At 45.4% G+C, this 27942-nt stretch overlaps 1 protein-coding gene across 1 annotated transcript; it reads right to left on the reverse strand.

Moving 5' to 3' along the window:
• Window positions 1-2162: 2162 nt before the first annotated feature.
• fam221b (family with sequence similarity 221 member B) lies at window positions 2163-27942 on the reverse strand. The gene is made up of 6 exons (XM_033037773.1): window positions 27753-27942; window positions 17836-17979; window positions 16059-16169; window positions 12779-12982; window positions 9172-9291; window positions 2163-2409 (listed from the first exon to the last, which is right to left on the reverse strand). The coding sequence occupies exons 1-6, from the start codon at window positions 27940-27942 to the stop codon at window positions 2225-2227; spliced, it is 954 nt and encodes a 317-aa protein (XP_032893664.1). The 3' UTR covers window positions 2163-2224.

Raw genomic sequence — 27942 nt, forward strand, 5'->3', positions numbered from 1 at the left:
ACGGAATCAGGCCCTTCGGCCGATCAGGTCCGTGCCGACCGGCAATCCCCGCACAGTCACACTATCCTATCACTGGGGACAATTTGCAATTTTACCGAAGCCAATTAACCTACAAACTTTGGAGTGCATGAGGAAACCGGAGCACCCAGAGAAAACCCACACAGGTCATGGGGAGAAAGTACATTCAGATAGACAGCAACCGTGGTCAGAATTGAACCTGGGTCTCTGGCGCTGTAAGGCAGCAACTCTACCGCTGTGCCACTGTGCCGACAAAAGTCAAAAAATCAAAAAGCTGCAGATGTTCAAAATCTGAAATGAAGTAGAAAATTGTGGTAACAGTCCACAAGTCAGACAGTACCTGTGAAAAGAGAAACAGGGTTAATGTTTCATGGTCAAAGACCAAGCATCAGAATGTCTGCAGTCCATTGAAATGTAATCTTCTATTTTTTAATAATATTTTGGTAACCTTTTATCTCTTCTATCTCTCCCTTAATCCTACATGTATTTTAACCAACTTTATTTTAGTTCCATCGTGATGATTGAAGTGATATTTATTTTATTTTATTTTTCCTTCCAAAAAGCACCTGTGAGGTAATAATGGCTCTATGTGAGAGAGGGGCATTTTTAAAGCAAAGAAATAATAGACTGGTTTGCAACAAATTGTTTTATTTTGATGAGATCAGTCGGTTTAAGATATTTAATATTTTCAAGTTCTATGGAAAATTCCATTGCTTGTCCCATGGGGGTGTGTGTGTGGGGGGGGGGGGGGGGGGGGGGGGGGGGTCAGAGGGCACTATTTATTATGACTATGAAGAATTCTACTGCTGCTTCATCCTGTTTGCAGATGTCACAAGTCACTATTAGAACATACTGCATTGTAATAGATGTGTAGGAAAGAATTGCAGATGCTGGTTTAAGTCGAAGGTAGACACAGCGGGACAGGCAGCATCGCTGGAGAGAAGGAATGGGCGACGTTTCGGATCGAGACCTTTCTTCAGACTGATGTCAGGGGAGTGGGCGGGACAGAGATTAAATGTAGTCGGAGACAGTAAGACTGGTGGGAGAACTGGGAAGGGGTGGAGAGAGAGGGAAAGCAAGGGCTAATTGAAGTTAGAGAAGTCAATGTTCATACCGCTGGGGTGTAAACTACCCAAGTGAAATATGAGGTGCTGTTCCTCCAATTTGCGCTGGGCCTCACTCTGACAATGGAGGAGACCCAGGACAGAAAGGTCAGATTGGGAATGGCAGGGAGAGTTAAAGTGCTGAGCAACCGGGAGATCAGGTACGTTAAGGCAGACTGAGCGGAGGTGTTCAGCTGAGTCGAGGGGGGAGGTAAAGGGACAGGTGTTGCATCTCCTGCGGTTGCTGGGGAAAGTACCTGGGGAGGGGGTGTTTTGGATGGAAAGGGATGAGTAGACCAGGGAGTTGCGGAGGGAACGGTCTCGGTGGAAAGCAGAAAGGGGTGGAGATGGGAAGATGTGGCCAGTAGTAGGATCCTGTTCGAGGTGGTGAAAATGTTGGAGGATTATATTGTAATAGATGCTAGATTGAAAAAAAAATGTCTTTAAATGTCTTGTAAATAGAATGATCAAAAATTAGTATGGAGTTAAATTGAACATAAATTGCAAAAGTCAATGCCAATGTACTAAAAGCTACATTCAGGTCACTTTCTTGAAAACCAATAATATGGTCAATGACAATCTCTAATTATACAAAGTGCTGGAATAACTCAACATGTCTGGCAGCATCTCTGGAGGACATGGATAGAGGGTGTTTCGGATCAGGAAGCTTCTTCAGGCTATTTACTCCAGCGCTTTGTGTTTTACTCAAGGTTCCAGCATCTGTAGTTCCTTGTGGAATATGTTCTCCAGAGATGCTGCCTGACCCACTGAGCTAGTCCAGAACTTTGTGTTCTATTCAGGATTCCCACATCTGCAGTTCCTTATGTCTCGTCAAGCTCTAATTACCAGCACAACTTCATAGAGGGACCAAATGCTTACCTGATAATTTGTAACTATAAGTTTTTCAATGAAATTATTAATTGCTTTTTCCTATATTGAACGTGATAGCAGCTTTAGAATACTTTTCTCTTCAATATCATGATATCAATGTTTTTAACCATGAATATTATATATAATATGGGTCATCGACAAAACCAGACAAAATGTTTATGTGATTTTTTTATTCAAAACAGTGACAACTGTAGGTAGTAATTACAGACTGTTCAGATTCCCCCTGTTCCTTTAGCTGGTGGTAAAGCAGGCCTGGCAGAATTGGAAGAAGGCCCAAGACGTGAATAGGCATCAGTACCACTTGTAATGATCCGGTAGGCTGAATCATCCTCCTCATTCCCTGACAGCACTGCATTTCGTAAGTTGGGCATCTCAGCAAAGGGCAAGTAAGCTTCACCTGAATCAATAACAAAGGAGGAATTATTTTAAGATACACAAATATGCAAGGAATGATTTTAGAATTCTTCAACTGAAATCGAAAACCGTTCCAGCCATGGTTTAAATTGGAAACTTGTCCATATTTAGACAGCACATAATTTATCATTTAATCTCTTGTTTAAAGAATTGTGGCTTTTGATATCCAGATTTTCAGCTTGCTCTGCCTATGGACAAGTTTCCCTATTGATAAGGTTTCCCTCTCTCCCGACGCAGTCTGAAGAAGGGTCTCAACCCGAAACGTCACCTATACTTTTTCTGGAAAGATACTGCCTGATCCATTGAGCTACTCCAGCATTTTGTGTCCATCTTAAGTGTATAGATAGATCTTTAGTATACAGACATCTATCTATAAATTAAAAGTCTCATCTTGTATGTATATATGTCTGTATGTATTGTATCTTCCTCAAAAAGCTATGTGATAGCGCTTAAATTTTAAAATATTCAAACTCACATTTTTTCTTTCCATGCCGTACTCAGGTTCACTTAAGATTTCATCCTATATTTCACGTTATTCAAGAGTAAAGTTTAAAAAAAAGCTAAAAACCGCTTCTCACGAAGATCCTTTTTCCAGCAGCTTCCAGTGATGATGTCACGATGCCACTCCCAGTGCACCAATCACAATGTACTCTCAAGCTGCCGAGTGCCAGAATCACATTACAATGGGACGTTGCCAACGGTAACCGCAGCTTCTCACAGAGAGCCTTTTTCCAGCAGCTTCCAGTGATGATGTCACAATGCCACTCACAATGCACCATTCACAATGGGCTCTCAAGCTGCCGAGTGCCACAATGACATCACAATGGGACGTTGCCAACGGTAACTGCAGCTTCTCACAGAGAGCCTTTTTCCAGGAGCTTCCAGTGATTATGCTATATTTCACAAGTTATTGATGATTATAGCTTTAAAAATGCCAACTCTAACAAGATTTTTACTGTTAAAATCCTTCTTGCCAGCTTCCAACACACTTAGATACAAAGTTGCAATACAGGAACACTCTGAACTTTTCACCTCAATGGGATATCACAGCAAGTTCTTCAACAGGAGGGGAGGGCGAATTGGCATTGCAATTGGAACTGCTCTGGCAGGCAGGGAATGTGCAATTGGAATTTCTTTTATAATCCACTGCTGAGGGAGGCAGGGGAGTGCTGGAATCTTATGTTTGAGAACAGGTTCAATTGGGGGACCACGCCTCACGTGGGGGCTACGGGTTAGTGGTGCAATAATGCATTGGGACGTTGGGTTCCGTTGGGGGACCAGCCCTCATGTGTGACAGGGACCTAACAGGTCCCAGTTGGTCTATATATTACTAAAACTCTCATCTTGTTTGTTTGTATGCATGTGTGTGTGTGATCACAAAACTACGCCAAAGCAGTACACGATAGCACTACAATTTTTGGCCTACCTTACTCACCATTGTCCGGTGGTGTGCCGGGGAAGGTTTCATTCGCATATATAATTTACATAAAAAATTACGATTAAAAAAAAAATCTGTTTTATTCAAATTCTTCCATTTTCATTCACAATGACATCACAATGGGATCCCGACAATCATTTACATAAAAAATCATGATTTTCAAAAAACCCTCTGTTTTAATCAAATTCTTGGGGGGAGGTTTCATTTACAAAAACACATTGCGATTTTCATTGTGGGGGGGGGGGGTGGGATAGGGGGGAGGTGAGGGAGAGGAAGGGGGTAGGGAGGGGAGAGGGAGGGAGAAGGGGAAGTGAGGAGGGAGTGGGGGAGGAGGGGGATAGAGGGAGAGGAGGGGGGAGTGGATGGTAGGGAGTGGAGGATAGAGGGAGAGGAGGGCAGTGGGGGAGGTGAGGAGAGAGAGTGATGGGTGGGATAGGGGAGGTGAGGAGTGGGAAAGGTGGGGGATAGCGTGTTAGGAGGGGTAGGGAGGGGAGAGGGGTTATGGAGGGAGTGACTGGGGTAGAGGAAAGGAGGGAGGGAGTGGGCAGGTGAATATGAGAGGGGAAAGAAGTGGGAGGGTGAAGAGGGAGAGGGAGTGCTGAGGGATGAGGAACAATGGAGGAGGATAGGGGTAGGCAGCAGGGACGTGCGGTCAGGGGAGGCAGTGGAGGCAGAGCCTCACCTGTCATATTCCCAATGAAAATAGCTGTTAAAAAAAGTAAATAAAAATAAAAATAAATATAAAGATGTTTCCACTGATCTGTGTTATAAATGTCATTTCTATATGAATCTAATCATTTTTTATAGTCAAAATTGTCAAATTTGCACAGCTCCGCTGCAAATACAGGGAGAGATGAGAGGCGAGGCAGTGACGAGCTGAGCCTCCCCTCTGATTGCGCAACCCCTCAGAAACTGGATGGAGCGCGGGCAATAAGCCTGTGCCTGTTACCATCTCTCTGTATGTCACCAATGTAATGTTTGTAAACCCCTTCATTACATGCCCTCGCCTTCCATAGTCCAGGTAGCTTATTTCACATCTAAATATATTAAATTTAGGCTCGCCAGTCACGTCATAAGACTGCAATGAAAAAGCACCAGGGGAGGCAGCGATCACATCTGCCTCACTGAGGGGGCGTGTCTTGACCGCAGTGGAGGGTGAGCGGGCGTCAACTACGTAGGCTCAGAAATTGACACTACCTCACTCTCCCTCCACGTTAGCTAGCTTCAGCAGCGGCGGCGCAGCACAGGATTCCGCTGGCGGCGCTGACTTTCCAGCCGCGGGCGGTGGTGACTGGTAGGTTGATTCGTTGATTTGTAGCGGCCGATTCGGAGGCTCTGGGCCGCTGAGAGCACCCAATTGGGTCACGCGCCTAAGGGGGCCCCGCGCTGGAGTAATCTACTCTCGGCTCGGGTAGATCTATCCCGGGTGGAGGGGGGAGAGAGGGATGAAGAGAGAGTAGAGCAGTGGAGAGAGAGTAGAGGGGTGGAGGGGGAAGCAAGGGGTAGGCGGGGAGGGGGGTGTGAGGGGGAATGGAGAAGGGGGAGAGGGGGAGGTGGGTCGTTCCCTAAAGGTCCCAGGGCAACGCTCCCCCACTCCAGTCGCCGTGCTTCACACCCACAGCCCCGGCTCCACCCCTCTCTCTCCCCGTGGGGACGTGGTGATCAATACAGGGGGTGCTGGGCCACTGATACTAGCCAGTGCCTCCCCAGCCATTGACCTCACCGCACGTCACTGGTAGGAAGAGGGATGGCGAGGCGCAGTTGGGGGAGGGTTGCCGTGACTCGCATCACTACGGGGATCTCTGGCGTCACGAAGGGAACCTGTTAGCCGTTCCTGCGCAGTTGAGGCTATGGGTGAGTGGTGGAATATTGTGTTGGGGGAACGGCCCCTACTTGGTCTACTTGATTATCAAATTACATGGACTGTATAATTAAAGCATATTGTGTTCTTACATCTATGGTAATCTGGTGGTCATTTCTCATTACATTTAACAGTGCAGGAAACTATACAGAGGTAGTGTAGAGAAAGCAGGGACTGTACAGAAGGACTTGGACAGGTTGGGAGAATGGCAGATGGAATATAGTGTAGCAAAGTGTGGAGTCACGCATTTTGAATAAAGAAAATGTAGGAATAAAGGCATAGACTTTTTTCTAAATGAGGAGCGAATCCAGAAATCGGAAGTGCAAAGGGACTTGGGAGTGCTGGTGCAGGTATTCCCAAAATGGTAACTTGCAAGTCGAATCGGTAGTAAGAAAAGCAAACGCAATAGAGGGCTAGAATGGAAAAACAGGGATATAATGCTGAGGAACAGGGATATAATTGGAGGTAGACACAAAAAGCTGGAGTAACTCAGCGGGCAGGCAGCATCTCTGGAGGGAATGAATGGGTGAAGTTTTGGGTCGGAACCCTTCTTCAGACTATATAATTGGAGGAACGGCATCTCATATTTCGCTTGGGCAGCTTACAGCACAGCCCACTGTTAGGAATATTGATTTATCTCTCTTCAGCAAGCCCTGCCATTCCCTCTCTTTCTATCCCTCCCCCACCCAAGTCACACTTACTTTTCGTTTTCACCCTACAAACAACTAAGAATGGCCTGTTCCCTTTATTAACGTTACTCTTTTGCATATTTCATTCATTGTTCTTTATCGCTCCACATCACTGTCTATATCTCTCGTTTCCTTTATCCCTAACTAGTCTGAAGAAAGGTCTCGACCCAAAAGGTCACCCATTCCTTCTCTCCAGAGATGCTGCCTGTCCCGCTGAGTTACTCCAGCTTTTTGTGTCTATCTTCTATATATACTGCCGAGGCTCTATAAGGCGCCGGCAAGGCCGCATTTGGAATATTGTGAGCAATTTTAGGCACCATATCTGAGGAAAGACGTGCTGGCTCAGGAGAGGGTCCAGAGGAGGTTTACAAGAATGATCCCAGGAATGAGTAGGTTAACCTATGATGAGCGTTTGTCGGCACTGGACCTGTACTCGCTGGAGTTTAGAAGAATGAAGCGGGGATGTAATTGAAACATACAGAATAGTGAAAGGCTTGGATAGAGTGGATATGGAGAGGATGTTTCCACTAGTGGGAGAGTCGAGGACTAGAGGTCATAGCCTCAGAATTAAAGGATGTTCTTCTAAGAAGACGATGAGGAGAAATTTCTTTAGTCAGAGGCGGAGTCGACTTGAATGGCCTCATTCTACTCCTAGCACTTACACCCTAATGACCTTATGATATCAGAGGAAGGAGTAGACTTGATGGGCTGTATGGCATAATTCTGCTACCAGAGGGGGCAGTTGAGGCTGGGACTATTCACATCTATTCCCTATACATTAGGAGCAATTTATTAAGGTTACTTAACATATAAACCCATATGTCTTTGAATTGTGGGAGGAAACCGACGCACCTGGAAGAAACCCACACAGTCACATAGAGAATTAGCAGACTCCACATGCACTTTGACACCTTTACTAATCAGGAACCTATCAATCTCGGCTTTAAACATACCTATTGACAGCCATCTGTGGCAAAGAATTCCAAAGATTCATCACCTTCTGGATAAAGAAATTCTTCCTCATCACCATTCTAAGAGTACGTCCTTTTATTCTGAGGAAGGGCCCTAGACTGTCCCACTACTGGAAACATCCTTTCCACATCCACTTTATCTAAGCCTTTCATTATCCTGTAGCTTTCAATGAAATTACCCCTAATCGTTCTAAACTCCAGTGAGTACAAGCCCAGGGCCATCACACGCTCCTCATATCTAAATCCAATCATCCCCAGGATCATTCTCGTAAACCTCCTCTGGACCCTCTCCAACACCAGCACATTCTTCCTCAGGTTCTTCCTCGGACAAGTTGGGCTATAGCACTTTTTTCCGTGCTGTGTGACTATGATGTCTCCGTGGGTTGTCACCTTGTCGTGGTGGCGAAGCTTGTGTGGACCTGAGATACTGAGAGCGATGCCGTCTGGAGCTATGCTCCTGGTAGGGCCACCCATGGCGGTAAGGTCGAGGGGGAGGTCTCTGACAAAGAGCAGTCCAACCAAGACCTCAATGTTGGAACAGGCGGAGGACGGTGGCTGACCTTAGTGGAGCATCACAACAGCTGGGAAGGCGGACGAAGGTTGCAGCAGAAAAGGGTCTCCGGTCGTCTTGGACTCCATGCCACCGGATCCTGACCCAGATCTGTCAAGGACCGTGTGGTGGCTGCCTGTGCACCAGTCTCCCCATGTTAAACAAAGTCACCCACAGGCATCCTCCATATAGCACTTTTTTATCAACAAATTTATTCAATTATTAAAAGTAATATTTACATTACAATAAAACAAGCCAGAACCCACCACCATAATACAATACAAACATGTAATAACCTACTATACAACTATGATACAATCCTTATTGAGGATACATTCAACACCCTGCGGAGCCCAGCGGTCCCGGAACTCCCTCAGGGTGCCCGTAGACAGGGCGTATTCCCTTTCTAATCCCACCCGGGCACGGACGTAACCCCGGAAAAGGGGCAGGCAGCCGGCTCGGACCATATAGCACCTTGGAGGGGTGAAGGAAAACACCAAATGCAAACCTCCACTGCATTGTGGCTATTACCTTATTCAGGAAAGGTGAAGACTGGATCCGGCGGAATACGTGGAGGAGACCACCATTTGGCAGTCCAACAGGTAGGAAGGTGGATCCAGCAAAGCATAGTGGAGCGTAATTAGGGCACAATGTTCACGTGGAACACTGGTGGCCATCCATTGCATCCTGACCTATCGCCAGCCGTCTTGACTATGTCTTGTCACTGGATCCAGGTAGGCCGGTACGAGAGAGTGAGGCTGACGATTTGCGCAACTCTCCCTCACTTTAATCCAAGCCAAGCGCAAGCCATGACTTCAGGACCTGTACCGCCCAACTGGGCAAAGCAAGATCACCACAGGAGCATGTGTAGCTGAGATGAAGCGCACCGCAGAAGCTCAGAGGAAACGAGCCGCTCGCAAGGCTCGATCCACTTCAACTTCTACTGCAGCACCCACCCAACTGTGTCCCATATGCAGGCGAGCCTTCCGGGCCCAGATCGGTCTCACCAGTCACCTCCGGACCCACAAACAGAAACAAAAACACTGAAGTCATGGTCTTCTTCAACTACGAAGGACGAACAACAACAACAACAACAATGACTATGACTCTCAATAGCAGCGATTTAAATAAAATTATATTGATTCATGTCTGGGTTATCCTACAATCAATTGAAACTGGCACCATGTAACATCTGAAAACAGACAAAAATGAGTGGCATTATTGCTATCTACCTACCATAAGGGAACCCAGCATCTTTTCTGTTTTGTTCTGTCTCAAAGAATGTCTCATGTTGTTCCCAATGTTTATCACAGGCTGCACAGAGGAAATTTGAGTCAAAACCTGAGCAAGGGCAACCTGTTTAAAGAACACATAGAGTTCACATAATATTAATGCAGTTTACATCAAAACTTCCATGTCTTATGTAACAATTGTTTTTACACTGAGATATTGCTAGATTTGTATACTAGTGTAAATTATAATTATTTGAATAATGGGCATCATTTCCATAGGGCTGAGACCAATTTTCTTGTGGGATGATTTGCCAGTCCCATTAGAGAGCGTTTCAACCTGACGAATGGTATCTGTTTCGACACGGGGTAATTAATCTGAAATGTTAACTGGTTCTTCCTCCATGCCTCTATCTGGGCTGCTGAGTACCTCCAGCATTTTTCTTTCAGATTTACAGCAACAGCAGTGTTGACTTTTCAGTAAATATTGTAACATTGGCATTATTGAGACAGCAAGATTACAAATCTGAAATTATCATGAGGATTTAAAGGGATAAAGAGAGAGGAAAGATAAATTATGAAGATTTGAAGTTAATGTTGGATTTTAATAATTTACAAATTATGGAAGCATTGAATGATACAATAGATGTTCCACAGACTGTTGTACAAGATATTCTTGATGAATGAGACAACTGCGACTGATAAGGTATACACTCTGCAATGTACATAGGCATCTATATAATTAAAAGTCACATCATGACCACTTCCTGTCTGCGCTGTATATTGATTGTAGAAAAAACGCTACCCTGTATCGCTGTGATTTTTGGTCATCTTACTCAGTCATCCTCTGCTGAGCTAGCCCTGAGGATTTTTCCCATCGATGAAAAATAAAAAAGTTATGAGTGTTTAAAAAACCTTGAGATCAGTTGATTGGTCCTCTCGCCTGTCAATTACCACGATGAAGGTAACGCCCCCTTCGGGGGGGGGGGGGGCAGAACTATAAAACCCCGGATGCCTGGACGTGAGTCAGTCACTTTGCAAGATCGCGAGGGAGAAGCCACAACTGTCATTCTAAGCTGTGAATTAACTGAACTGTGAGTCTGCAATGTACTTGCAATAAACGATTTGTTAGCCCTTAATGACAATGGCATGAGTTGTTTGGCCTGATGCCCTGCCTGTGCTTGAAACTTCAATGCTTTATCAGGTCTGACAGTGTTTGAAAGGAATAAATGCTTTATTACGTCCGACTGAGTTTGGAAGGAATAAATGCTTTATTAGATCCGACTGTGTTTGGAAGGAACAAATGCTTTATTAGGACTGGCTGTGTTAAGTTCAAAAGACCCGCTCATTTCGTGACTTCCGCTTAGTGGACAGGTCGCGCTGATTGCGTAATTTCTGGTGAGTGCAGAGGTCGCGCTGATTGCGGAAGGGCCGCTGACTGCAGAAGACCCACAGTGGAGAGGCCGCGCCCAGCAGTTTGAGTAGATTCAAGAAAGTTTACTGTCATATATATGGTGTGTGAGTGTGAGTGTGTGTGTGCGATTGTGTATGTGAGTGTGTATGGGTGTGTATGTGTGTGTGTGAGTGTGTATGTGAGTGTTTGTGTGTGTGTGTGTGAGTGTGTATGTATGTGTGAGTGTGTGAGTGTATGTGTGTGTGTGTGAATGTGTGAGTGTATGTGTGTGTGTATGTGAGTGTATGTGTGTGTGTGTGAGTGTATGTCTGTGTGTGAGTGTATGTGTGTGTGTGTGAGTCTGTGTGTGTGAGTGTATGTGTGTGTGTGTGTGTGAGTGTGTGTGTGAGTGTATGTGTGTGAGTGTATGTGTGTGTGTGAATGTATGTGTGTGTGTGAGTGTATATGTGTCTGTGTGTGTGTGAGAGTTTATGTGTGTGTGAGTGTGTGTGTGAGTGTCTGTGTGTGTGTGTGTGAGTGTATGTGTGTGAGTGTGTGTATGTGTGTGTGTGAGAGTTTATGTGTGTGTGAGTGTGAGTGTGAGTGTATGTGTGTGTGCGTGTATATGTGTGTGTGTGTGTGTGTCTGTGTGTGAGTGTGTGTATGTGAGTGTATGTGTGTGTGAGTGTATATGTGTGTGTGTATGTGTGTATGTGTGAGAGTATGTGTGAGTGTGTGTGTGAGTCTGTGTGTGAGTGTGTGTGTGAGTGTGTGAGTGAGTGTGTGTATGTGTGTGTGTATGTGTGTGTGTATGTGTGTGTGTGTGTGAGTGTATGTGTGTTTGTGTGACAGTATGTGTGAGTGTGCGTGTGTGTGAGTATGTGTGTGAGTGTGTGTGTGTGAGTGAGTGAGTGAGGGAGTGTGTGTATGTGTGTGTGTGTGAGTGTATGTGTGTGAGTGAGTGTATGTGTGTGAGTGCGTGTGTGTGAGGTGGAGGGTGTGTGTATGTGTGTGTATGTGTGAATGTGTGAGTGTGTGTATGTGCGTGTGAGTTTGTGTGTGTGTGTATGTACGTGTGTGAGTGTGTGTGTGTATATTGGAATTGGTGGTGGAATATTACGTTGGGGGACCAGCCCTCCCATGTGAAGCTGGGATCCAACGGGTCCCACTTAGTCTAGTAACTTCTATAGGACAAGTCCAAGCTGTGTAAGAAGACAATTGTAAATAGGAGATTAAAATAATGTAATAATTAACTTGCCATGTGATAATTAAATCTGTGTAACTAATCTATTTGTGTAAGGAGGAACTGCGGATACAGGTTTACACCGAAGATAGACACAAAATGCTGGAATAACTGGAATAGGTGATGTGAGTCTGATGAAGGGTCTTGACCTTAAACGTCACCTATTCCTTTTCTCCAGAGATGCTGCCTGACCCACTGAGTTACTCCAGCAATTTGTTGTCTAACTAATCCATTTATTCCCCTGCTTTTTGACTCTTCTCTTCTCCCTCTATAAAAAAAATTATCAATCATAAATGTCCTTGCATTCAATCATTCACATAATTAACACAAATATTTTAGCTAGTTTTGATCATTTATTTTGAATGCTCTGGACATTAGTGGAATCAGGAGATATGCTCAGTGTTACTAGAGGAACGGCTGTGTGGTTGAGCTGGTTCTAAGGGCTACCTTTCCTCCCCTCCCATTTCTTGTGTTCTTATGCTATGTTTACATCAATGCTATTGTTATCTCAAGCCAATCTGAAGAAGGGTCCCAACCAGAAACATCACCTATCCATGTTCTCCAGAGATGCTGCCTGACCTGCTGAGTTACTCCATCACTTTGTGTCTTTTTTCCATCCAAGTTATTTTTGTCTTCTGAATAGATATATTTAACATTTTAGAAATTTATGAAACCAATTATTGCTGCAGCCACTACCTTGTTGATATAATCCCTCAGTTAAGGAAATGAGCATGTTAAGTAATGTCTTTATCCCAAACGTCACCAATCCATGTTCTCCAGGCTGACTGACCTGCTGAATTACTCCAGCACTTTGTGTCCTTTTGTTTCTGTCTCTATAGGAACATTGCTTGTTTCACAGGGGGACACATTGTTTCATCAGTGCTTTATTTTAAAATTTGTATGTCTCTAATGATGATAGAATCTATTTTGGGGATATAAATCAAAATGTGTAAAGATGCTTTCAATCTGTTGATATACCAGCGATGTTGCATTTGTGGCTTGCAGTGGTGTTGTGTTCTTCATGGTTATGTTTACAACGGCACTTAGCTCTCCAAGTCCTTGGGTCAAAGTTTCTTCGCTTTCTTAGCCAGAATTCACCTACGTCTTCAGGACGGGAAGGAATGAAGGCAAAAGCCCTGCACGTGCAGCCCGCCACCGAACAGGGCACTCGAACACTGGTGCCTGTCAGGAAATAATAAACAAAGAAAAACTGGTCACGGCCACAGACGACAGGAAAAGATCTGCAATGTTCTAGATTGAAATTTGAATATTTTACTTCTGCTGCTCTTCTATCATGAGTGCTACTCTCAAGAGGACTCATTCCCGTGTGCGGACGTGGCGCCGACGGACGAGAGGCCGAAGCAAAGAAGTCGAAGCCAAAGAACCGAATGGAAACGAGGCCGAAACGCCAATAAACCAAAAGAGAACAAAGACGAAACGCCTATTAACCGAAAGGATGAGACGCCTAGATGCGAACTAACGGAAAGGGCGGGACGCCTAAAAGCCAACGAACCGAAAAGCTGCGTCGCCTAAAAGCAAACTTACCGAATGGCCGCTCAGTCGAAACGCCACCTACCCGAAAGACGGCGTCGTCTACAGGCCAAAGGACCGACTGCCGCTCAACAGAAACGTCCAATAACGGACATGACGTTGCCGGGGGACGGGACTTGTCAGCAATTGGTCCAGACCCCCCCGTCCATCACATCACTGTGAAGGCATGAACATTGTCCCAAACCTCCGCTTCACCCGACCAGCAGCCCACGGAGGGTGGCCATGGGAGAGTGGGGGCTGTCCCGAGCGATGCACACCTTTGGCCACTTTCAACTTGGTGCTTGGGTTCAGATTGTCCAGTCACCTATGGCTTGTGTAGGAAAATGAACCACACGCTCCCATCTCCCCCTTCTCTCTCCCCTCTTTTCTCTCCCCCCCCTTTCTCTCCCTTCTCTCTCTCCCGCTTCTCTCTCTCCTACGTCTCCACCCGCGGGAGCGTCCCACAGTCACTGACCGAGATGCACCCACACCAGAGTGATTCCCCCGACCCCCAGACTTTGACACCCACACCAGGGTGATTCACCCCGGCCGCGGGGACAGATGTTTTATTTATTACCGTCTCGGTGCTTGCGGAACGCACCCAAACTCCCACACACAAAACAGGCAGCATCTCTGGAGAGAAGGAATGGGTGACGTTTCGTGCCAAGACCATTCTTCAGAGTGCGCCTGAAAGGTCTCGACCCGAAACGCCACCCATTCCTTCTCTCCAGAGATGCTGCCTGTTCAGCTGAGTTACTCCAGCATTTTGTGTTTATCTTTGGTGTGACAGTTGTGTCATTTCATAGGCTTCGTGTATTGCGCGCCTAGAAGAGACGCTGTACATGCCGCTTGCATCTATTCAAACAAGTGCGCTCAAATTGAAATCCCACATCTTTGCGAGGGAGGGATGGAATGGATGTAATCACCAGCTAAAACAAAGGCCGTTAGGACAGGGAAATAATGCCACCAGTTAATTAACCATGTTCCCGAATGTAAGAACGATTTATACATGTAATACATGATATACACCAGGTAATTAACCATGTATAAATGTATATCATGTATTACATGTATAAATCGTTCTTACATTCGGGAACATGGAGAAGTAAAGGCATAAGTGTTCTTTTTTGGCTGACGCTTCAATATGGTTAGTTCACAACAGATTATTGGTATTATTTATATCTGGGAATTTGAAGCTTTCAACTATTTCCCCTTTGGCATCATTAATGCTGAATGGGCATGTTTCATTTGACCGTTTAAATGTTAACAAGGTACATATATTAATGATCTGGATGAGGGAATTGAAGGCAATATCTCCAAGTTTGTGGATGACACTAAGCTGGGGGGCAGGGTTAGCTGTGAGGAGGATGCTAGGAGACTGCAAGGTGACTTGGATAGGCTGGGTGAGTGGGCAAATGTTTGGCTGATGCAGTATAATGTGGATAAATGTGAGGTTATCCATTTTGGTGGCAAAAACAGGAAAGCAGACTATTATCTAAATGGTGGCCGACTAGGAAAAGGGGAGATGCAGCGAGACCTGGGTGTCATGGTACACCAGTCATTGAAAGTGGGCATGCAGGTGCAGCAGGCAGTGAAGAAAGCGAATGGTATGTTAGCTTTCATAGCAAAAGGATTTGAGTATAGGAGCAGGGAGGTTCTACTGCAGTTGTACAGGGTCTTGGTGAGACCACACCTGGAGTATTGCGTACAGTTTTGGTCTCCAAATATGAGGAAGGACATTATTGCCATAGAGGGAGTGCAGAGTAGGTTCACCAGACTGATTCCTGGGATGTCAGGACTGTCTTATGAAGAAAGACTGGATAGACTTGGTTTATACTCTCTAGAATTTAGGAGATTGAGAGGGGATCTTATAGAAACTTACAAAATTCTTAAGGGGTTGGACAGGCTAGATGCAGGAAGATTGCTCCCGATGTTGGGGAAGTCCAGGACAAGGGGTCACAGCTTAAGGATAAGGGGGAAATCCTTTAAAACCGAGATGAGAAGAAATTTTTTCACACAGAGAGTGGTGAATCTCTGGAACTCTCTGCCACAGAGGGTAGTCGAGGCCAGTTCATTGGCTATATTTAAGAGGGAGTTAGATGTGGCCCTTGTGGCTAAGGGGATCAGAGGGTATGGAGAGAAGGCAGGTACGGGATACTGAGTTGGATGATCAGCCATGATCATATTGAATGGCGGTGCAGGCTCGAAGGGCCGAATGGCCTAATCCTGCACCTAATTTCTATGTTTCTATGTTTCTATTCTTAATTCAATGTTAAACTGGCAAATAATGTTTCCTTTGATATATGAGTAAATGAGACAGTTAAACCTATGCATAGGATAGCATTTAAAGGTTATTACTGCTAACAGATTTCATCCTCACAATCGAAGAAGAATGTTTTGTTCAAGTCTTTCCATCCAGCATTTCTCCATATTCTAAAAAAGGCTTCTGCACCAGTGCATCTGTCAGTGAATCCCTGTGTTAATGGATAATAATTTCCTTCCCTGCCTCATGGTAAATAAAACAATAAAGCAAAATATTCATTTAAAAAAAAGTGCAAACCATAACACTATAATTAACTTATTTTAATTTCTTGGGCGGCACTTATGCTGAGAAATGTGATGATTATAAATTGATCAGTAGAACAGAAAAGCAGAAATCAACAAATTGCTGCTACCCACATTTCCCCAACAAATATAATCAACTTAAGAGCAAAATGGTGTTCCATACCAGTAAATCGTTCATGTTCAGCAAGGAGATGACCACAAAAGCACTTTGATTTTACTCCAACACGAATGCAATCCCATTTGAATTCAGGACATCGCCATCCAATATAAATTCCTTTTAAAGCAACACAATCGCCAATTTATGTGAAGGTTGAACAAAGTACTGGTTAGTCACTATGCAGATGGTGAAAATACCAGAAAGACTCATGGACATCTCCCAAAATGTTAACTAAATGAAAGTAAAAATAGAAATATATATATATATATATATATATATATATATATATATATATAAATACACAGTGTGGAAACAGGCCCTTCGGCCCAATTTTCCCACATGGCTAACATGTCCCAGCTACACAAGTCCCACCTGCCCATGTTTGGTTCATATCCCTCCAAACCTGTCCTATCCATGTACCTGTCTCTTAGGATAGTCCCTGCCTCAACTACCTCCTCTGGCAGCTTGTTCCATACACCCACCACCCTTTGTGTGAAAAAAGTTACCCCTGAGATTCCTATTAAATCTTTTCCCATTCACCTTAAACCTACTGTATGTCCTCTGGTCCTCGATTCACCTAATCTGGGCAAGGGACTCGGTGCATCTACCCGATCTATTCCTCTCATGATTTTATACACCTCAATAAAATCACCCCTCATCCTCCTGTGCTCCAAGGAATAGTCTCAGCCTACTCAACCTCTCCCTGTAGCTCAGACCTTCTAGCCCTGGAAACATCCTTGTAAATCTTCTCTTGACAACATCTTTCATATAACGTGGTGCCCAGAACTGAACACCATACTCTAAATGCGGCCTCACCAACGTCTTATACAACTGCAACATTACCTCCCAACTTCTGTACTCAATACACTGACTGATGAAGGCCAATGTGCCAAATGCCTTTTTGTCCACCCTATCTACAGTACCTGTGACTCCACCTTCAAGGATCTATGCACCTGCACTCCTAGATCCCTCTGCTCTACAACGCTACCCAGAGTCCCACTGTTCACTGAGTTGGTCCTGTCCTTCCCAAAATGCAACACTTCACATTTTTCTGTATTAAATTCCATCAACCATGCCTCAGCCCATCTGGCCAATCGATCAAGATCCTGCTGCAATTTTTCACTACCATCTTCATTATCTGCAAAACCATCCACTTTTGTATCATCTACATACTTGCTAATCTTGCCATGTATGTTCTCATCCAAATCATTGATGTAGATGACAAACTGTAACGGGCCCAGCACTGAACCCTGAGGTTCAGTCATAGTCACAGTCCTAGAAGCAACCTTCTACCATCACCCTCTGCTTCCTTCTATGAAGCCAATTTTCTGTCCATTCAGCTATTTTCCCTTGGATCCCATGCGATCTAACCTTCCAGAGCAGTCTATCATGCAGAACCTTGTTGAATGCTTTGCTGAAGTCCATATATACAACATCTACAGCTCTGCCCTTATCGACCTATTTTGGTCACGTCTTCAAAAACCTCAATCAGATTTGTGGGTCACGACCAAAGATCATAGAGTGGAACTGGACACGACTTCCCATGTACAAACCCATGCTGACTATCCATAATCAGCCCATGTTCATCTAAATGTCTGTATATCCTATCATATTATATATTTATGGCAATAGATCTCGCCTTAATACACATTAAAAGAAAGCAGCTCTCTCCTTTATGTCAGAAGTTACATATTAGTATTTGCGAAAATACAAAATCTGGGTATGTGTTTGAGGTACTTAATGCACTTTGAATTGGCTCAATGATAACTATGATAAAAATTACCTGTTTGAAGTGCATCCAATGCTGCTTCCCTCTCTGGATCAAATAGTTCTTTCACCCGTGTCCCAAATTCGTCTCTGTGCATTGCTTTTGCAACAGCGATAAGCTCTGCCTCTTTGGCTGGAACTATAGGTTTCACTGTGTAACCTTTAAATGTAATCACAGGCAACACATTCAAATAGACATATTTGGTTCCATCTATGCAAGTTCAAGTTCAAGTTCACATTTATTGCCACCAATTGACCAATTAAGGTACAGTGGAATTTGATTTACCATGCAGCCATACAAACAAAAGAGTACAATACGCAATAGAATATAACATGAACATCCACCACAGTGGAATCAACATTCTTCACTGTGGTGGAAGGCAATAACTTTCGGTCTGTCCTCCTCCTTTGTTCATCCGTGGTCAGGGCCATGAACCCTCCGCAGTCGCCGCTATGGGAGGCCCGATGTACAGGCCCTCTCGTCGGGATGCTCGAAACTCCGACCTCGGGACGGACGGACACTCCGCAGCTTGGAGGCCCCTAATCGGCCGCTTCCTACCGGAGACCGGGGCTTCACGATATTATAGGCCGCAGGCCGGTGGATCTATTATCAATTTGCTAATAATTGTATTTTTTTTCACCAAGCAACCATGGCGAAGAGTCAAGAACTTCTAATTTCTAAGTTTGCAAAGCATAGAATACAACAGCGTGGAAACCAAACCCACTTGTGCGGGGGAATGCGACTTTTATGTCGTATTCCCCTTCTCTGCCTCCGTCTGCGCTGAGGCCTAATGGCGGAGCTGGTGACCTCGAGGCTCAGGAGGCAGAGCCCGCCAGGACTCGCACTGAGCTCGCTCCCGTGAGGACGGCCCGGCTCGGGGCTGGAACAGGGCTTCCGTGAGGGGCTGTGACGCTACCGTGAGGACGGCCGGCCCGAGGAAGGAACGGTGCTCCCGTCGGAGTGGCCGAGCTCGGGGAGGTACGGCGTTCCCAGCCCGAGGGAGGAGCGGCGCCCTGTCGGGGCGGCCCAGCCCGAGGGAGGAGCGGTGCCCGGTCGGGGCGGCCCAGCCCGAGGGAGGAGCGGTGCCCGGTCGGGGCGGCCCAGCCCGAGGGAGGAGCGGTGCCTGGTCGGGGCGGCCCAGCCCGAGGGAGGAGCGGTGCCCGGTCGGGGCGGCCCAGCCCGAGGGAGGAGCGGTGCCCGGTCGGGGCGGCCCAGCCCGAGGGAGGAGCGGTGCCCAGTCGGGTCGGCCCAGCCCGAGGGAGGAGCGGTGCCCGGTCGGGGCGGCCCAGCCCGAGGGAGGAGCGGTGCCCGGTCGGGGCGGCCCAGCCCGAGGGAGGAGCGGTGCCCGGTCGGGGCGGCCCAGCCCGAGGCTGAGACGGTAACGGCACTCACGTGAGGGCGATCCGGCCCGGGGCTGGAACGATGCTCCGGTGGCTTGCACGGTGTTCTGGCGGCGGTGGCCTGAGTCCGGGTTTCGGCCGCGGGCCAGCGGCTGCGTCAGCAGGTCTGGTGAGCGGCAGCTTCGACCACCCCGGGCCGCGGTGTTTGAGCCGTGGGACAGGTTTTAACATCGCCCGGGGGGTATCGCCTCAGCGCAGAAGGAGAAGAGGAGGGAAAAGACTGGAGACCTAAGACTTTTGCCTCCATCACAGTGAGGAGATGTTGGGTGGACTCACTGTGGTGGATGTTAATATGTGTTTATTGTTGTTTTTTATTGTATTGTATTGTATGTATGACTGCTTCAATTTCGTTCAGACTTCGGTCTGAATGACAATAAAAGGCTATCTAATCTAATCTAATCTATCTAATAATCTAATATAAAGCAAACAATGCAAAAAGGTGATTTTACCCAAAGCACACCACACTGACAATTACTTCTGTGTGAAATCACATCCACTGGGAAGCTGGGCAAGGCACAGTACGTGATTCACCTGAATACAGTGATGTTTACTCAGCATATGTTGTAGACCTGATGATACACACCACTAAATCCAAAACTGGTGGACTTATGGTGCAACCGTAAACTTTCTTGACCATTCAGAAAAGTTCTCTCGGTGGCCCCACCGACACACTCTTTGTTCTCTCGGTGGCCACATTACCCAAGGATGAGCAATGGGACATTAATAGTAAGATTAAACGAGAACTTACCAGTTTGAAGTTTGATCTTTATTTTATGAGGAGTTACGTCGAGGGATTATGTGAAGACCCCGCCATCACGCATGCGCGACATTCTTCAAAGCAGCGGTGTGAAATCGCAGACAACAGTAAGTGAAATAAACATAGTAGGAAAAGAAGAACTAGAATACCAGTTGACCTTTATGATAGAGGGTGGGCGTGGAGGGCACGTAATCCCTCGACGTAACTCCTCATAAAATAAAGATCATACTTCGAACTGGTAAGTTCTCGTTTAATCTTACTAATTTACTTCGGAGTCACGTGAGTGACTACATGAAGATTTTAAAGATCTGTGATTTCATGCCGTGGAACGAGTGCATGTTTCACTCACTGCCGTAGTCGTCCAAGGGAGGAAGTATGTTATCGTATTCAAAAATTAATCAAAATTCAAACAATAACAATTTATTTTAACAAAATAATGACGATCCCTTGGGATAAAACATATTACAGAATTCAAAATAGTTTCTGCAAACACCGCAGGTTTGGCGATCAGTTTGTTATAAAAGAGTTGGAAGGTCTTCTCTCTAGACCATCCTGCTGTTGCCAGGATATGGTCCATTGGCACTTCCATATCTCTAGATGCCGATGTTGCTGCAGCCCTGGTGGAATGAGATTTTAAAATGTCAGTATCCGCCCCTGCAGCTCCCAAAACCTGTCTGAGCCATCTAGAGATGGTCTGTGCTGATGCCCTGCTGTTTATGGCTGTTTATGGCTGATCCATAGTGCCACTTCACTACCTCTTAAAGTTTTAGTGGACTTTAAATATAGTAGGAGGTGTGTCATAACACACAGTCGGGTATCTGATGGGTATGCCCGGAATTCCAAATTCAGTCCTGATGTTCCTGGTCTGTTTTGTTTAACCAACTCCAAGATAACCATATAACAATTACAGCACGGAAACAGGCCATCTCGACCCCTCTAGTCCGTGCCGAACACATAGTCTCCCCTAGTCCCATATACCTGCGCTCAGACCATAACCCTCCATTCCTTTCCCATCCATATAACTATCCAATTTATTTTTAAATGATAAAAACGAACCTGCCTCCACCACCTTCACTGGAAGCTCATTCCACACAGCTACCACTCTCTGAGTAAAGAAGTTCCCCCTCATGTTACCCCTAAACTTCAGTCCCTTAATTCTCAAGTCATGTCCCCTTGTTTGAATCTTCCCTACTCTCAGTGGGAAAAGCTTTTCCACGTCAACTCTGTCTATCCCTCTCATCATTTTAAAAACCTCTATCAAGTCCCCCCTTAACCTTCTGCGCTCCAAAGAATAAAGCCCTAACTTGTTCAACCTTTCTCTGTAACTTAGTTGCTGAAACCCAGGCAACATTCTAGTAAATCTCCTCTGTACTCTCTCTATTTTGTTGACATCCTTCCTATAATTAGGCGACCAAAATTGTACACCATACTCCAGAATTGGCCTCACCAATGCCTTGTACAATTTTAACATTACATCCCAACTTCTATACTCAATGCTCTGATTTATAAAGGCCAGCACACCAAAAGCTTTCTTTACCACCCTATCTACATGAGATTCCACTTTCATGGAACTGTGCACAGTTATTCCCAGATCCCTCTGTTCCCCTACATTCTTCAATTCCCTACCATTTACCATGTACGTCCTATTTTGATTTGTCCTGCCAAGATGTAGCACCTCACACTTATCAGCATTAAACTCCATCTGCCATCTTTCAGCCCACTCTTCCAACTGGCATAAATCTCTCTGTAGACTTTGAAACTCTTCTTCATTTCCCGCAACCCCACCTATCTTAGTATCATCTGCATACTTACTAATCCAATTTACCACACCATCGTCCAGATCATTGATGTACATGACAAACAACAGTGGACCCAACACAGATCCCTGTGGCACCCCACTCGTCACTGGCCTCCAACCTGACAAACAACCATCCACCATTACTCTCTGGCATCTCCCATTCAGCCACTGTTGAATCCATCTTGCTACTCCACCATTAATACCCAACCATTGAACCTTCTTAACCAACCTTCCATGAGGAACCTTGTCAAAGGCCTTACTGAAGTCCATATACACAACATCCACTGCTTTACCCTCATCAATTTCCCGAGTAACATCTTCAAAAAATTCAAGAAGATTAGTTAAACATGACCTTCCAGGCACAAATCCATGTTGACTGTTCCTAATCAGACCCTGTTTATCCAGATGCTTATATATATTATCTCTAAGTATTCTTTCCATTAATTTGCCCACCACTGACGTCAAACTAATAGGTCTATAATTGCTAGGTTTACTCTTAGACCCCTTTTTAAACAATGGAACAACATGCGCAGTACGCCAATCCTCCGGCACTATTCCCGTTTCTAATGACATTTGAAATATTTCTGCCATAGCCCCTGCTATTTCTACACTAACTTCCCTCAATGTCCTAGGGAATATCCTGTCCGGACCTGGAGACTTATCCACTTTTATATTTCTCAAAAGTGTCAGTACTTCCTCTTCTTTGATCCTCATAGTTTCCATAGCTACTCTACTTGTTTCCCTTACCTCACATAATTCAATATCCTTCTCCTTGGTGAATACCGAAGAAAAGAAACTGTTCAAGATCCGAAAGTTTATCTTGGCAGCTGATACAATCATATTGTCCAGCCTCAGTTATGTAGGGACTGGACCCTTTGAGCTGAGACCAGTGCCATCAGCATAACTGATTTTAAAGTGAGCTTCTCCAGGGACAGGGACATAGCTGGTGACCAACCCCTGAGCAATGTTAGTACAACACTGACATCCCATATCTGGGAGTACCTCGGTCTAGGAGGGTTAGTGTTGTAAATACCCCTCGTGAGTTTAGCAACTAGAGTGTGGGAACCCATGGAATGCTGTCCTGGTCCCTGCCACAAGTATGCTGACAGGGCACTCCTAGCGCAATTGATAGCGCTGTAGCTCAGTCCTTCATCAAAATGAAGGCTGGACAGGAATTCTAGGACATTGGTCACTGTAACTGTATTATACGCTACACCAGTCCTTGAGCAATACAACTCCCATTTTCTTATACTCGAGAGGTATTGCTTCTTTGTTGACTCTCGATAGGCCGCCATGATCATGTTCATGGTTCTGTCCGTCAGCCCCAGATCCAGCAGTGGTCTCTTTAAATTCTGCAAACCAACAGATTGATCCGGTCATGGCATGGGTGACTCTCGCCCGTTACAGGATGGACCAAAAGATCTGGTCGTTTAGCGATGGACATATATGGTTCCGATACCATGTCGAGGACCACAGGGAACCATGGCTGAGTAGGCCAATCGGGTACTACCAAAATACCTGATGCTGAGTCCATTTGTATTTTGCGTAGCAACTGACTGATGAGGCAGAAGGGGGGAAAAGCATAGAAAAACAATTTTCCCCAATCCAGCGAGAAAGCGTCCATCGCTACTGTCCCAGGATTTGGTTCCCAAGCGACATATGTTGGTAACCGGTGATTGAGTTTAGATGCAAAGAGATCGATATCTGGTGTTCCATATCGCATAGTAATATCAGCAAATACTTTGTGGTCCAACATCCACGCAGTGTTGTCATTATATTTTCATGACCTGGTGTCTGCCACTGTATTAAGCTTACCTGGTAGGTAAGTCGGGACGTCAGCGTGCGACGCCAATGCATCAGCGTGCGTAGCCAATGCGTCTGCGTGCGTAAGCGATACGTCACGCAGATGGCGCGCGAGGATTTCGGTACACTACGAAATCCTGGAGCACCGCGCGATACCGCACGCCACTACATGCGATTTAATGCATCACCCATGCGCCCCCCACGTGTCACAACGCGTCGACCAATTTTCTACATGACACGTAAATGAGGCGCAAATGACGCCCAAGTGGGAGAGACTCTTCAGAGTATAGAAATGAGATTGACTGATTGACCAAATGGTGCCAGCACACCAACCTGGCTCTCAACATCAGTAAGACCAAGGAACTGATTGTGGACTTTGGTAGGGGAAGGATGAGGACCCACAATCCTGTTTCTATCAATGAGACGATGGTGGAAAGGGTCAATAACTTCAAATCCCTGGGCGTGCATATTTCCAAAGATCTTTCCTGGACCCAGCACACCGATGCAAATGTAAAGAAGGCACATCAGCGACTCTACTTACTGAGAAGATTACGGAGATTCGGCATGTCGAAGAGGATTCTCCTAAACTTCTACGGGTGCACAGTAGAGAGCATTCTGACTGGATGCATCGCGGCCTGGTTTGGCAACTTGAACGTCCAGGAGCGAAAAAGACTACAAAAAGTTGTTACCACTGCCCAGTCCATCACCAGCTTTGACCTCCCCACCGTCAAAGGGATCTATTGTAGTCGCTGCCTCAAAAAGGCAGCCAAAATCATCAAGGACCCACACCATCCTGGCCACACACTCATCTCACCATTGCCACCAGGAAAAAGGTACAGGAGCCTGAAAACTGTAATGTCCAGGTTCAGGAACAGCTTTTCCCCCGCAGCCATCAGGCTACTAAACACAACAACGAATAAGCTCTGAGCTCTGAACTGCAAAAGACTATATTATTATTTGTTATTTGCATTAAATTTGTTATTTATTGAACTTTTTCTTTTTTTTACCGTTATGTACAATGTTTACATATTCACATATTCGGTTGTGCTACAGCAAGTAAGAATTTAATTGTCCCGTCCGGGACATATGACAATAAAACACTCTTAACTCTTGACAAATCCCATGATTCCTTGCGTTTTTCAGAAATCATAACTGGCTTATTCTAATATCTGCATTGGATTTGCTGAAGTCAGCAATTCCAGGCATGGACCAACTGGCCTCTGCTGGCTCTAACTGCACCAACAGCTTGACAGGATGCCATATCAGGAGCTGAAACTAATTTGGCTGGGCTGCACTGAGATATAGGAACATTTAAGAGTCATCATCATACACGTCAGCAGGTAACAGCTGGAGAGTGGAAAGGAAAAATAAAACATTCTCAGATATATTAATGGTTGATTGCATTTGGCTTGTCACTTTAGTAGCATTGAATCAAATACCAAATTATTTCCTTAAAACCAGAAATTCCTGACAACACTAGTTCTCTACGACATCTATCCTATGCCACTGTGGATTGGGTTACTGTTGTGTTCGATAAATCATTGGATTCAGTTAACAGTTTTGATTCACTCAGTAATTGATTACACTACTAAATAAGGCATATACTCTCACATATCCTCGAATATCCCCGAACGCACTCACAAACCCCGAGTACACAGCAGAGCACGCTGCAGGATGTTTCTACATACACTCACGTAAACCCGTACGCATTCGCAAACCCATCAGAGCCCGCCACAGGATGTTTCGTTCACGATCACCTGGCACCGTTCACAACACGGTCCAAGGCTGAGGTTCTCACCCCGAAAGGGCGCCCAACACCAATCTTTGTGGCATTTCAAATCAGAGCAGACAGCTCCATTGTCCACTCCTCGAGCTAATCATAACCCCCCCTTGACTGCAACGTTTCTGGGTTACTAGTGGCAGAGAGCGCAGGTTGTCTACCCAACTATTGCTGTTGTGTTGCGTTTGTCAATGTTACACTTTCACATAGAATGGCTGTGAAGACTGTGTTCCCCGACAATGATCACAGATAACGTGTCTGGAAACTTGTTTTCGAGGGGCTATGGAATGTTGGGCTGCTATCTTAGTTGAAACTCCATTTCACATTTTAGCTGAAATTGTCAGTTTAACCCTTACACTACAGTTACCACCATTCAGTTCCAAGTATATATTGAATGGCCTGCATGTAAAGCTCTGAGAACTCATTGCAAACTTACAGTATGAACCTTATGCCACATTTTCTCTTCCTATTTCTAATGATGGATATGGTTTAATTCTTTAAATTCTCCTGCTTTCATAATGAAATGGAAACCTAAGAATTTAATCCACAATCAATGCTTTTTGCTGTGAAATTCTATTTTTGCCCTCTGCCAAAATCTTGTATCATGCTTACCTTTAGAATGGAAAAATATGCCACTTTTGTTTGTATACCTTCTACCATAAACTGTTTAAGTAAGTAAGTAAGTAAGTAAGTAAGTAAGTAAGTTTGTTTGTTTGTTTGTTTGTTTGTTTGTTTGTTTGTTTGTTTGTTTGTTTGTTTGTTTGCCAAGTATTCACATACAAGGAATTTGCCTTGGTGCTCCGCCCACAAGTAACAACATGACATACAGTGACAGTTACGAATGACTCAGAAAACACTAAACATTAATAATAAAAAAACATTAATGATAAAACACCATTGATCAAGCATGTGAACCAACAAAATACCAGATCAAAGGGAGGCTACAGATTTTTGGCTGCTGAGTAGAGCAACTACTCGTGGATAAAAACTGTTTTTATGTCTGGCTGTGGCAGCTTTGACAATCCAGAGTGGCCTTCCAGAAGGAAGTGATTCAAAGAGTTTGTGGCCAGGGTGAGCGGGGTCAGAGATGATCTTGCCCGCTCGCTTCCTGGCCCTTGCAGTGTACAGTTCATCAATGGAGGGAAGGTTGCAGCCAATAACCTTCTCTGCTGATCGGACGATTCGCTGCAGCCTCCAGGTGTCGTACTTGGTGGCTGAGCCAAACCAGACCATGATGGAGAAGGTGAGAACAGACTCTACGATGGCTGTGTAGAATTGGACCATCATTGCCTGTGGCAGATTGTGCTTCCTCAGCTGCCGTAGGAAGTACATCCTCTGTTGTGCCTTTTTGACTGTGGAGTCGATGGTAGCCCCCCACTTAAGGTCCTTGGAGATGATGGTTCCCAGGAGCTTAAAAGACTCCACAGATGTGACTGTGGTGTTGTTGATGGTGAGTGAAGTGAGGGGAGGAGGAGGTCTCCTAAAATCTACAATCAATTCCATTGTCTTAATAGCATTGAGCTCTAGGTTGTTGCAATGGCACCAGGACGCCAGCTGTGTCACTTCCTGTCTGTAGGCAGATTCCTCCCCATCCTGGATCAGTCCAATCAGGGTTGTGTCGTCCGCAAACTTGAGAAGCTTGACAGAGGTGTCTGTGGAAGTGCAGTTATTGGTGTAGAGAGAGTAGAGAGGAGAGGAGAGAGTACGCAGCCTTGCGGTGCTCCTATGCTGAGCGTTTGCGGGTCCAAGATGTGCTTTCCCAGCCTCACATGCTGCTTCCTGTCTGTCAGGAAGCTGGTGATCCACCGACAGAGGGGTTCAGGCACAGTCAACTCGGAATGTTTGGAGTGTAGTAGCTCTGGCACAATGGTGTTGAATGCAGAGCTAAAATCAACAAACAGGATCATCGCATAGGTCCCCTGGCGGTCCAGGTGCTGTAGGATGAAGTGCAGGCCCAGGTTGACTGCATCATCCACAGATCTATTGGCCCGATATGCAAACTGCAGAGGGTCCAGCAGGGAGTTTGTGATATTTTTCAGCTTGGCCAGCACAAGCCTTTCGAGTGTCTTCATGACTACAGAGGTCAGTGTGACAGGCCTGTAGTCATTAAGACAAGTAATCCTTGCCTTTTTGGGTACAGAGACAATAGTGGAGACTTTGAAGCAGGTAGGGACAGTACATGTTTGTAGGGACTGGTTAAAAATGTCTGTGCAGACCGGTTGCCAGCTGTTTGGCCCAGAGCTTAAGAGTAGAGGGGGAAACATTGTCATTATGGGGATTCTTCCACTCTACTGATCTACTGCTGAAAGGCCCTGGGGTTCAGCACAGATCACATTGACAACCTGAAAGTCTAGGTTGAATGCATTTCAAAGACAGAATAATTTTTGACATTACCTTTTGGAACAAGCATTGTATCGTTCTGCGTGGATTGTGATGCTGTTGCATATGGCACTATAGCCTGGCTAGGTCCAGCTGTACTGCTCGTGCTGCTGCTCGGTGCGGCCCGTTTAGATTCATAACGTTCATTCGGGTGAACAATTCCACCCTTCTTCGCCTTTGCCTTTAAGTTTTGACTGGAAGACAT

This window comes from Amblyraja radiata, chromosome 1, assembly GCF_010909765.2.
Source record: "Amblyraja radiata isolate CabotCenter1 chromosome 1, sAmbRad1.1.pri, whole genome shotgun sequence".
Taxonomy (NCBI): Eukaryota; Metazoa; Chordata; class Chondrichthyes; order Rajiformes; family Rajidae; genus Amblyraja; species Amblyraja radiata.

What these genes read in the sequence shown, in the direction of transcription:
- fam221b (XM_033037773.1), bottom strand. Translation starts at nt 27,942, where the DNA reads ATGTCTTCCAGTCAAAACTTAAAGGCAAAGGCGAAGAAGGGTGGAATT. An exon ending in ATTGGATGCACTTCAAACAG is followed by an intron (nt 16,170 to 17,835) that starts GTAATTTTTATC and finishes TTGCTTTAAAAG; the next exon opens with GAATTTATATTGGATGGCGA. An exon ending in CCACAAATGCAACATCGCTG is followed by an intron (nt 9,292 to 12,778) that starts GTATATCAACAG and finishes TTCTTTAAACAG; the next exon opens with GTTGCCCTTGCTCAGGTTTT.